This window comes from Bactrocera neohumeralis, chromosome 3 (assembly GCF_024586455.1).
Source record: "Bactrocera neohumeralis isolate Rockhampton chromosome 3, APGP_CSIRO_Bneo_wtdbg2-racon-allhic-juicebox.fasta_v2, whole genome shotgun sequence".
NCBI lineage: Eukaryota > Metazoa > Arthropoda > Insecta > Diptera > Tephritidae > Bactrocera > Bactrocera neohumeralis.
In genome coordinates, this window is record NC_065920.1 from 75,599,882 (window position 1) to 75,612,588 (window position 12,707).

A 12,707-nucleotide genomic window follows, 5' to 3' on the forward strand; every position below is an offset into this window, starting at 1 on the left:
CTCCTGGTAGGGATAGAGGATAGATTGAGGGCTTTTCTAAAAGCTCTTTTAATTATCTAACCGGTGCAATTTATTTGATCCACCTACGTCGAATACTTTAGCCGCTAGAGCGTTTACAATGTTGAAACAAAAATGTGATTTTCTCAAAAAACTAGATTTGTTTGTGAACACTATTGCCACGCTCCTGGTAGGGATAGAGGATAGATTGAGGGCTTTTCTAAAAGCTCTTTTAATTATCTAACCGGTGCAATTTATTTGATCCACCTAATACTTTAGCCGCTCGTTTAATAAACAAAAATTGAATTTTCTCAAAAAACTTTTGTTTGTGAACACTATTGCTAGAGCGTTTTAATTATCTAACCGGTGAAATTGAAACAAAAATTGAAACAAAAATGTGATTTTTTCTCAAAAAACTAAATTTGTTTGTGAACACTATTGCCATGCTCCTGGTAGGGATAGAGGATAGATTGAGGGCTTTTCTAAAAGCTCTTTTAATTATCTAACCGTTTAGAAAGTTGAAACAAAAATGTGATTTTCTCAAAAAACTAGATTTGTTTGTGAACACTATTGCCATGCTCCTGGTAGGGATAGAGGATAGATTGAGGGCTTTTCTAAAAGCTCTTTTAATTATCTAACCGGTGCAATTTATTTGATCCACCTACGTCGAATATTTTAGCCGCTAGAGCGTTTACAATGTTGAAACAAAAATGTGATTTTCTCAAAAAACTAAATTTGTTTGTGAACACTATTGCCACGCTCCTGGTAGGGATAGAGGATAGATTGAGGGCTTTTCTAAAAGCTCTTTTAATTATCTAACCGGTGCAATTTATTTGATCCACCTACGTCGAATATTTTAGCCGCTAGAGCGTTTACAATGTTGAAACAAAAATGGTGATTTTTCTCAAAAAACTAGATTTGTTTGTGAACACTATTGCCACGCTCCTGGTAGGGATAGAGGATAGATTGAGGGCTTTTCTAAAAGCTCTTTTAATTATCTAACCGGTGCAATTTATTTGATCCACCTACGTCGAATACTTTAGCCGCTAGAGCGTTTACAATGTTGAAACAAAAATGTGATTTTCTCAAAAAACTAGATTTGTTTGTGAACACTATTGCCACGCTCCTGGTAGGGATAGAGGATAGATTGAGGGCTTTTCTAAAAGCTCTTTTAATTATCTAACCGGTGCAATTTATTTGATCCACCTACTTCGAACACTTCTTTTCTAAAAGCTCTTTTAATTATCTAACCGGTGCAATTTATTTGATCCACCTACGTCGAATACTTTAGCCGCTAGAGCGTTTACAATGTTGAAACAAAAATGTGATTTTCTCAAAAAACTAGATTTGTTTGTGAACACTATTGCCACGCTCCTGGTAGGGATAGAGGATTAGATTGAGGGCTTTTCTAAAAGCTCTTTTAATTATCTAACCGGTGCAATTTATTTGATCCACCTACGTCGAATACTTTAGCCGCTAGAGCGTTTACAATGTTGAAACAAAAATGTGATTTTCTCAAAAAAACTAGATTTGTTTGTGAACACTATTGCCACGCTCCTGGTAGGGATAGAGGATAGATTGAGGGCTTTTCTAAAAGCTCTTTTAATTATCTAACCGGTGCAATTTATTTGATCCACCTACGTCGAATACTTTAGCCGCTAGAGCGTTTACAATGTTGAAACAAAAATGTGATTTTCTCAAAAAACTAGATTTGTTTGTACACTATTGCCACGCTCCTGGTGGGGATAGAGGATAGATTGAGGGCTTTTCTAAAAGCTCTTTTAATTATCTAACCGGTGCAATTTATTTGATCCACCTACGTCGAATACTTTAGCCGCTAGAGCGTTTACAATGTTGAAACAAAAATGTGATTTTCTCAAAAAACTAAATTTGGTTTGTGAACACTATTGCCACGCTCCTGGTAGGGATAGAGGATAGATTGAGGGCTTTTCTAAAAGCTCTTTTAATTATCTAACCGGTGCAATTTATTTGATCCACCTACGTCGAATACTTTAGCCGCTAGAGCGTTTACAATGTTGAAACAAAAATGTGATTTTCTCAAAAAACTAGATTTGTTTGTGAACACTATTGCCACGCTCCTGGTAGGGATAGAGGATAGATTGAGGGCTTTTCTAAAAGCTCTTTTAATTATCTAACCGGTGCAATTTATTTGACCCACCTACGTCGAATACTTTAGCCGCTAGAGCGTTTACAATGTTGAAACAAAAATGTGATTTTCTCAAAAAACTAGATTTGTTTGTGAACACTATTGCCACGCTCCTGGTAGGGATAGAGGATAGATTGAGGGCTTTTCTAAAAGCTCTTTTAATTATCTAACCGGTGCAATTTATTTGATCCACCTACGTCGAATACTTTAGCCGCTAGAGCGTTTACAATGTTGAAACAAAAATGTGATTTTCTCAAAAAACTAGATTTGTTTGTGAACACTATTGCCACGCTCCTGGTAGGGATAGAGGATAGATTGAGGGCTTTTCTAAAAGCTCTTTTAATTATCTAACCGGTGCAATTTATTTGATCCACCTACGTCGAATACTTTAGCCGCTAGAGCGTTTACAATGTTGAAACAAAAATGTGATTTTCTCAAAAAACTAGATTTGTTTGTGATTACTATTGCCACGCTCCTGGTAGGGATAGAGGACAGATTAAGGGCTTTTCTAAAAGCTCCTTTAATTATCTAACCGGTGCAATTTATTTGATCCACCTACTTCGAATACTTTAGCTGCTAGAGCGTTTACAATGTTGAAACAAAAATGTGATTTTCTCAAAAAACTAGATTTGTTTGTGAACACTATTGCCACGCTCCTGGTAGGGATAGAGGATAGATTGAGGGCTTTTCTAAAAGCTCTTTTAATTATCTAACCGGTGCAATTTATTTGATCCACCTACGTCGAATACTTTAGCCGCTAGAGCGTTTTCAAAGTTGAAAAACCATGTGATTTTTCTCAAAACAATACATTTGTTTGTGAACACTATTGCCACGCTCCTGGTAGGGATAGAGGATAGATTGAGGGCTTTTCTAAAAGCTCTTTTAATTATCTAACCGGTGCAATTTATTTGATCCACCTACTTCGAATACTTTAGCCGCTAGAGCGTTTACAATGTTGAAACAAAAATGTGATTTTCTCAAAAAACTAGATTTGTTTGTGAACACTATTGCCACGCTCCTGGTAGGGATAGAGGATAGATTGAGGGCTTTTCTAAAAGCTCTTTTAATTATCTAACCGGTGCAATTTATTTGATCCACCTACGTTCGAATACTTTAGCCGCTAGAGCGTTTACAATGTTGAAACAAAAATGTGATTTTCTCAAAAAACTAGATTTGTTTGTGAACACTATTGCCACGCTCCTGGTAGGGATAGAGAGGATAGATTGAGGGCTTTTCTAAAAGCTCTTTTAATTATCTAACCGGTGCAATTTATTTGATCCACCTACGTCGAATACTTTAGCTGCTAGAGCGTTTACAATGTTGAAACAAAAATGTGATTTTCTCAAAAAACTAGATTTGTTTGTGAACACTATTGCCACGCTCCTGGTAGGGATAGAGGATAGATTGAGGGCTTTTCTAAAAGCTCTTTCAATTATCTAACCGGTGCAATTTATTTGATCCACCTATTTCGAATACCTTAGCCGCTAGAGCGTTTACAATGTTGAAACACAAATGTGATTTTTCTCAAAAAACTAGATTTGTTTGTGAACACTATTGCCACGCTCCTGGTAGGGATAGAGGATAGATTGAGGGCTTTTCTAAAAGCTCTTTTAATTATCTAACCGGTGCAATTTATTTGATCCACCTACGTTGAATACTTTAGCCGCTAGAGCGTTTACAATGTTGAAACAAAAATGTGATTTTCTCAAAAAACTAGATTTGTTTGTGAACACTATTGCCACGCTCCTGGTAGGGATAGAGGATAGATTGAGGGCTTTTCTAAAAGCTCTTTTAATTATCTAACCGGTGCAATTTATTTGACCCACCTACTTCGAAAAACTACCTTTGTTTGTGAACACTATTGCCACGCTCCTGGTAGGGATAGAGGATAGATTGAGGGCTTTTCTAAAAGCTCTTTTAATTATCTAACCGGTGCAATTTATTTGATCCACCTACGTCGAATATTTTAGCCGCTAGAGCGTTTAGAAGGTTGAAACAAAAATGTGATTTTCTCAAAAAACTAGATTTGTTTGTGAACACTATTGCCACGCTCCTGGTAGGGATAGAGGATAGATTCGGGGCTAGAGCGTTTACAATGTTGAAACAAAAATGTGATTTTCTCAAAAAACTAGATTTGTTTGTGAACACTATTGCCACGCTCCTGGTAGGGATAGAGGATAGATTGAGGGCTTTTCTAAAAGCTCTTTTAATTATCTAACCGGTGCAATTTATTTGATCCACCTACTTCGAATACTTTAGCCGCTAGAGCGTTTACAATGTTGAAACAAAAATGTGATTTTCTCAAAAAACTAGATTTGTTTGTGAACACTATTGCCACGCTCCTGGTAGGGATAGAGGATAGATTGAGGGCTTTTCTAAAAGCTCTTTTAATTATCTAACCGGTGCAATTTATTTGATCCACCTACGTCGAATACTTTAGCCGCTAGAGCGTTTACAATGTTGAAACAAAAATGTGATTTTCTCAAAAAACTAGATTTGTTTGTGAACACTATTGCCACGCTCCTGGTAGGGATAGAGGATAGATTGAGGGCTTTTCTAAAAGCTCTTTTAATTATCTAACCGGTGCAATTTATTTGATCCACCTACGTCGAATACTTTAGCCGCTGGAGCGTTTAAAATTTGAAACAAAAGTGCGATTTTTCTCAAAAAACTAAATTTGTTTGTGAACACTATTGCCACGCTCCTGGTAGGGATAGAGGATAGATTGAGGGCTTTTCTAAAAGCTCTTTTAATTATCTAACCGGTGCAATTTATTTGATCCACCTACGTCGAATACTTTAGCCGCTAGAGCGTTTACAATGTTGAAACAAAAATGTGATTTTCTCAAAAAACTAGATTTGTTTGTGAACACTATTGCCACGCTCCTGGTAGGGATAGAGGATAGATTGAGGGCTTTTCTAAAAGCTCTTTTAATTATCTAACCGGTGCAATTTATTTGATCCACCTACGTTCGAATACTTTAGCCGCTAGAGCGTTTACAATGTTGAAACAAAAATGTGATTTTCTCAAAAAACTAGATTTGTTTGTGAACACTATTGCCACGCTCCTGGTAGGGATAGAGGATAGATTGAGGGCTTTTCTAAAAGCTCTTTTAATTATCTAACCGGTGCAATTTATTTGATCCACCTACTTCGAATACTTTAGCCGCTAGAGCGTTTACAATGTTGAAACAAAAATGTGATTTTCTCAAAAAACTAGATTTGTTTGTGAACACTATTGCCACGCTCCTGGTAGGGATAGAGGATAGATTGAGGGCTTTTCTAAAAGCTCTTTTAATTATCTAACCGGTGCAATTTATTTGATCCACCTACTTCGAATACTTTAGCCGCTAGAGCGTTTACAATGTTGAAACAAAAATGTGATTTTTCTCAAAAAACTAAATTTGTTTGTGAACACTATTGCCATGCTCCTGGTAGGGATAGAGGATAGATTGAGGGCTTTTCTAAAAGCTCTTTTAATTATCTAACCGGTGCAATTTATTTGATCCACCTACGTCGAATACTTTAGCCGCTAGAGCGTTTACAATGTTGAAACAAAAATGTGATTTTCTCAAAAAACTAGATTTGTTTGTGAACACTATTGCCACGCTCCTGGTAGGGATAGAGGATAGATTGAGGGCTTTTCTAAAAGCTCTTTTAATTATCTAACCGGTGCAATTTATTTGATCCACCTACGTCGAATATTTTGGCCGCTAGAGCGTTTACAAGGTTGAAACAAAAATGTGATTTTCTCAAAAAACTAAATTTGTTTGTGAACACTATTGCCATGCTCCTGGTAGGGATAGAGGATAGATTGATAAAAACTCAATCTTGAATTTTTTGATGATACATTATTTTGTATTTTAGGTGACTATATATAGTATCTGTAGCGGAGTATAGAATGCGATTTTTCATTGCATATTTTGTTAAATATTTGTCTTATATATTTCAAATTAGAAAACAGAGTCATCAAGTTACTCAGCAAAACAAATGAGCGGGCAAAATTAAAAATGTATGTATAAGGGATTCCAATATTTCTGATTAAAACATAATTTATTGATGAAATAAATAATTACTTACAAACAAAAACATTAATTGCTTGCTCTAAATTTAAAATATATCAATAAGTTTGCACAAAAAAATAAATAAATAACTTATTTTTGTACCACAACAGCATAACCGCAAAAGCACATCATAATTTAGCTGCTCGGAAATCATTATTCCACGCTATACCATAAGACAAGTATCGAAGCTCTCTAATTCAGCCAAAATTGTTTAAAGACATCAAAGTGTTCTTTAATTGCGTCTGTCATTGTGGTATTGCCAACTAACAACTTGAAATCAGTTTCTGAGTGCACTTTTTGTGCAAGACAAAAAATCCTTTCGACAATATCCCTTAGCCAGGTTGAGTCTTCGTCATCCATTTCTTCATCCAATTCTTGATTGATTCTTCGCAGCTTCTGGTGCATAAGTTTTCCTTGCATAGTTCCATTAGAAATCTCGTAGCTTTCAATATTTATCAACATTACAGACAATTCGATTTTTCTTTTCTATTCACGGGATTCGCTTTCAATTTGCTTTCAACGACTATTGCCGAATCACGTACGAGAATCTCAGCAAATGCGCGGTAGGCGGTAATGGCTGATGTTACGGCAATCTCAAATGCTGGAATTACACATGAAATCTCTTCATTTGCTTGTTTCTTTTGCCTTATTGGTGCACTTGTGGTGTAACTTTGATACTGTGCTCTCTTAGGTTTCGGGTAACCCAGCCAAAATCGCGTAAACACATCGAAGTGCTCGCTAATTTCTTTTTCGAATGTGATCTGATCAACCAAATTATCTGCAACTCCCTGTTCTTGAGCTCTTAGCACACTACAGACGACGCCTACAATCATTTGATCCAACCAAGCCGGTTCGCTTTCGATCTTATTGGAATTTGAGGTATTGGCGGCTATTTCTCTTATATCATTGTACATTGCTTTGCCTTCCCTCGTGATATTGACTTTATCTAAATTTCTTCGCATAAGGAAGAAATGGGCGATGGTCGTTTCTTTGTCGCTATACTCGTACATCGCTTTCACTTCTCTCAATTTGGTTGAACTGACTGTCCTTGAGTCGCGCACCAAAACTTCAGCGAATATTCTGTAAGCCTTTTCCAAAATATTTGGTGGTGTGTTAGTCAAACTAATTGTAGCGCATAAATTGTCACCCGTTTTAGTTGTCACTTCCTCCGAAGAGTGCAACTGATCCGCATACTTAATGTCCCTTACAATTCCCTCATCTTCCGCCGAGACAAACAAAGGACTAAATGACCACAGAGGATGCGATGCCGCTAACTGAAACGAGCAAAAAGATTATTTGCTCAGTAAAACCACATATTATATACAAACCTCCGTTACAAGCAAGCCTATCATTACAACGAATAATCTTTGCGCCAACATTTCCAATCTTTTCTCACTTGCGGTATTCTGCTGTGAATTGTGATGTGTGAATTGTGAAGACACACTGACTGATACTGAGCTTCTTGCGCTGCTCAACTAGCGTTTTATATCATTCAAATTCATTTAGGAGGACTGCATTGTCGCCGTTATTAATTATTCAAAAGTGTGTTCTTATTAATTGACGATCTGTGATAACATTGTATTTTCCGGGGTTTCTTTCCATGAATTCCGCAGTATCAGTTTCACAGCTAAAATTTCGTCATTATTGTAAATATTTACAATGTGGAAGACAGAAATTAGAACAATTCAAGATATTTTTCTCTGTAATTAAAATAAAAATTAAATAAGAAAAGTTTAACAGGAAGACTTACTTGGAAAGCTTTGATGGAAATATAACTTAACGGTACTAGCAGGTTGTTCAATAAGTTTTTCGCTTGATAAGAAAAAATATTGTTTTATGATTCAAAATACACCTTATTATTCAGTATAATCTCCCTGAACATTAATACACTTGCTCCAACGAACCTCCAACCCGTGGATCGCATCCCTGAAGTGAGAATCCGGAAGGTCTACAAATACGCATCTTCAGCCGTTATTACCTCTTCATTTGACGAAAAACACTTGCCACGCATAAATTTTTGGAGTTCTGGAAACGAATGGAAGTCGCTGGAGGCAAAATCTGGTGAATACGGTGGATGCTTCAACAATTCGAACTTTTTAGAAAATTCCTCTCGCATCCCAAAAAAAATCTTGCCCGATTTCCGGACACGAACTCGTTTTGAAATCGAACAATCAGGTTCACACCACTCTTTAGCCTTTTGTTTAGATTTTATATCATGGTGATAGAGCCAAATCTTATTGAGCAACATGGTATGCCAACTAGACTCTCAGTTTTTTAAATATCGGAATTTTAAAAACGTTCTTTGCTTCTCAACAAATTGATATTTTGTAGAAACTGCTAATATCAAAGAACTATAGGATATAGCTTAAAGTGACGGTACAATCTTCGAAGAAACCACCAACCAAACAAATTTTTGTATTTGTGAAGCGTACATTTGCATTTCAAGTAGTTCGTGTCGTGTTAAATTTTACATTGGCACTTTTTTTTGAAAAACTTATATCATACCCTTTTTACCACAAATATATAGTTAATCCTGGTGCTCCCTCTGGACCTTGTTGTTTTGTTTGTAGTTGAAAAAATGGTTGTTGACCTTTTAGTGGTGTAAGTCCGTGTACCAGATGTTTTCCCAATTCCGATTTTGGCATTCGTATTATGTGAATGTTTTGTGATCTTGATTTTGGATCTTCGTCTTGTTGGATTAATATTCCGTAGTTTCCAGATGTTTCAAGGTTCGGTTCGTCTTCTAATTGTACTTCTTGCAACGGAATCGCTATGCTAGCTTGAGTCACGTCTCCTTCTATTTTTTGATGCATGTATAGCGGCGATGGTTGTAGCTTGTGTAGAAGTGATATTGGTATAAATTTTACCTTTAATTTAGTATCGTCTTGAGTTGGCGGTCGTGGCTCCAACACTAGTGTCTCTAATATTGTACCATCTTCATACTGATCATTCCCTAAAGTGATCAGGAATTTATTAGTTTCAGCTAATGTTGGTTTCGCGGTACACTGTAAAATAAGATCGAGTTTTTAAAATTTTCAGTAAAAATATTTTTTTCTACAATACCTGCAAGGCCAGCGAGACTACTACTACTAAAAAAACCCATAATTGGTGTTGTCCAAACATTAGAGTATTCTTCGTTTCTTTTGTAACACATAATGAATAGTTGCGTTGCATGTTGCATTGAATTTTTGCAAAATATACATATTTATAAATTTTAAGAATAAAAATAAAGTTAATTATAAAATTTATGGTAAATTTTAAAATTAAATCAATCATACATATGCATTAGTATATAGCATGACAAGTAAACTGGAAAAAAGTAATTTGTTTTGGTTGATATAGTATACAGATAAGAAGTCTTAACATTTCACGAACTTTATATGCCAATCCCTTGGGATATACAGGGTTTGTCCGGAAACTAATAGGACTGATTTCCTACCGCCTGTACTTCGGTAGAGGGCGTTCCTAGCTAACAAACAAGCACTTGGAAAGTCAAAGCGACGGGTTTTTGTGAGTGGTGCAAGCCGAAAATGCAGCGTTCGTTAGAGCAGAGGTACGCGATTAAATTCTGTGTGAAACACGGTAAATCTGCTACTGAGACGTTTGATATGATCAAACCCAGATGTTGCTTTAGCAAGAAGTGCTGTGTTTCGGTGGCACCAGGTCTTTTCGGGGGGCCGGTAAGAGGTTGCTGATGAAGACCGTACTGGGAGACCTGCGACTTCGACAAACACCGACAATGTGACTCAGTGCGCAAAGTTTTGAACACAGACCGTCGACTAAGAATGCGTTTAATAGCCCAAATGTTAAACTTATCAAAATCTGTGGTTCATGACATTGTGACGGAGCGCTTGAACATGCACAAAGTGTGCGCGAAGATGGTCCCAAAAGCGCTCATTAACGACCAGAAATTGCTGCGAGTGGAAGTGTGCCAAGAAAATTTGAACATGTGTGAAAGTGACCCCCAATTTTTGAATAACGTAATCAAGTCATGGATCTTTGAGTATGATCCCGAGACAAAGAGGCAGTCTTCCGAGTGGCACACGCCGGCTTGGATCCCCTCTAAGCAGCATGCACCTCGGCTCTCAAGGCTTTTCCAGAGAATACCTTCCGATTCAGTCCTATTTCTTTTCGGACAAACTTTATCTTTCGTTTGGAAAATAGAACAATTGTACTTAATTACTTAAAAGTACTTTCATTTATATCTGCTTCGTTCTAGATATTGTTCTAGCTTTAATTTAATTTTTAATTTATCCATAGTTTTTGTATCTAGATTTTGCTGTTCAGTTGTGTTTGAAATTCTGCTTGTTCAAATGTTTTCTCCTTAGAATTTGGGTTTCAGGGGATTTTGGAGCTATCACGATATGCTTAACGGGTTCTTTCCCAGATTTCTTTTTTGTTTTGTTCCATTTTAACTGAAGAATGTGAAGAGAATTTTCGAACCAAATCGGGTTGTTTAGGCATTTCCTGTTTGGATTTTGCAATATCAAGTGCCTTTCGATCTGGATTCGGTATGTTTAACGTATTCTTTGCTAGATGTCACAATTTCTGGCAAATCTGTATTTTGATTGTATTTTTTAACTAACTAACTATTTTTTCGTGTATTGTTTTTTCAGGTTTTGAAATATTAGATGTTTGCCAATCTGGTTCGGCATGTTTAATTGATTCTTTGTCATATGTCGCTATTTTTGACAATTGTTGTTTTTGATATTACACCCAGCATAGTGCTTCAGGCGTTGTTTCCTGACATTTAAGCAAATAAGACGTTTCTCAGTGTTTTTTTTTCATTGTTTCATGTCTCGTTGTTAGTTCTTGCTACTTTATGAAATTTTCTACTTTGATTTTGCAATTTCCCAGTTGGATTTTGCCTGGTAACAACTGAGGAAGCTGCCAGTTGTTCTGACACTTTCGGTTTAAAAGATTCTTTAGCAAAATTAAGAGTTCTTGAAGAATTTGGTACTTATTTGCTTATGAGATTTTTGATTTGCAGATAATTTTGCATTGACTTTGGTTGTTTGAGAGTTTTTCCATTTGATTCTGATTGTTCATGCATTATTTTTTGCTAATCGTGTTTGATACCTTTTCTTACTTCTGCTGTTGCTTTTGTGGAATGTGATTTTGGTAGAGCTTTGAGGACGCAGACGTTAATGAAATAGTTTGTTGATTTACTTAGCGTGATTGAAGCAAGGATATTCCCAAATACGTAGCTATTAACTGAAATATGAAACAGACACCCTTAAATTTTCAATGGAAGTAATTACCGTTTTTCACTAACCTGTGTAGCCCGCGAGACCTAAAGTAGTGCTATTACGTATTGTCGCATTTTTGCCATTCCCTAACGTTTTGATACACTTTGTAAAGTTCTTAATTACATTTCATAGTTTCAATATTTAAAATTTTGTGCATTCCATAATGTATAACCTTGAAAATTGCCTTCATTATATATAGTGGAGGTACTATTTTTGAGGACATCAACTTTACATTTGGATCGCTGTTAAGAAATTTCAATTAAGATAATTTGTTAATCTGATTTTATATACCAAAGAGATTGTCTCCGTGAAGATAATATATTTATATTTATTCAGCAAGATATATAATATATTTATTCAGCGGATCACAGCTCTAAAGACAATTATTATATTAATTTTCTTTCTGCTTCTCTTAGGCTCCATTTCACTTAACAGCAAATTTTATTTTAAATTGGTCAATAAGTTTATTTGGCATTTCAATAAAAATTTACTTCGCAAACTTTTCTTTCTTGCCGATATTTACGTGTAGATCAGGAAATCATTGTGTGGATCATCATTTTGTGGGTCATCACTTTGTGGAGCATTTTTTTGTGGATCATCATTTGGTGCTACTTGAAAATCTTCTGCAGGAATTATGCCCATTTGCTGTAGTGCAGTAAAATCTATCACTGGTTGATTCACATATTTCATATTCAGTCCTAAGGCACTATATCCACCGGGAACACCGGGAAATTGTGCAGATACTAACTGGAATAAGAAAATCTTATAAATATAAATTTTAAATAAACAACTTATCCACCTGAATAGCCACGATGGCTACGATTAAAAACAACATCCATTTCTGCCTCATTATTCACAATTTCGTTTCAGATTGTACCATATATTTCCTAACTGTCTAATTGTTGTGAAAGAGTGTTGAACTGATACTGACAAATAAGTCACTTATTTGGTATTTTATATTTTCCTTATAAAAGCGTTGAAAAAAGCGAAATTTTATATGAAACCGTAGAAATTAAAATCTTTCATGACGGTGCTCCCTTAATGACAATTTTAACCCTTTAATGCAAAGAAGTCACTTTCGCACTTCGAATTAGTATTCAGATTATACGATTTTTGACTTACCTGAGGATTTTAGTCTTAAAAATTAATATATTTCGACAACATAATACCATATTTGAAGGTACGAAAAGAGTGGAAAAGATAGGTCGCAATCAGCAATCAGAACTCTGGA

General features: G+C 35.8%; 2 protein-coding genes across 2 annotated transcripts; both read right to left on the bottom strand.

Moving 5' to 3' along the window:
• Window positions 1-6,182: 6,182 nt before the first annotated feature.
• Window positions 6,183-7,696, bottom strand: LOC126751987 (uncharacterized). The gene is made up of 2 exons (XM_050462505.1): window positions 7,556-7,696; window positions 6,183-7,501 (listed from the first exon to the last, which is right to left on the bottom strand). The coding sequence occupies exons 1-2, from the start codon at window positions 7,604-7,606 to the stop codon at window positions 6,689-6,691; spliced, it is 864 nt and encodes a 287-aa protein (XP_050318462.1). The 5' UTR covers window positions 7,607-7,696; the 3' UTR covers window positions 6,183-6,688.
• A 993-nt stretch (window positions 7,697-8,689) lies between these two features.
• LOC126752008 (uncharacterized) lies at window positions 8,690-9,389 on the bottom strand. Its single transcript, XM_050462528.1, has 2 exons — window positions 9,291-9,389; window positions 8,690-9,232 (listed from the first exon to the last, which is right to left on the bottom strand). Exons 1-2 carry the CDS (start codon window positions 9,348-9,350, stop codon window positions 8,738-8,740), a joined length of 555 nt encoding a protein of 184 aa, XP_050318485.1. The 5' UTR covers window positions 9,351-9,389; the 3' UTR covers window positions 8,690-8,737.
• Window positions 9,390-12,707: the final 3,318 nt, after the last annotated feature.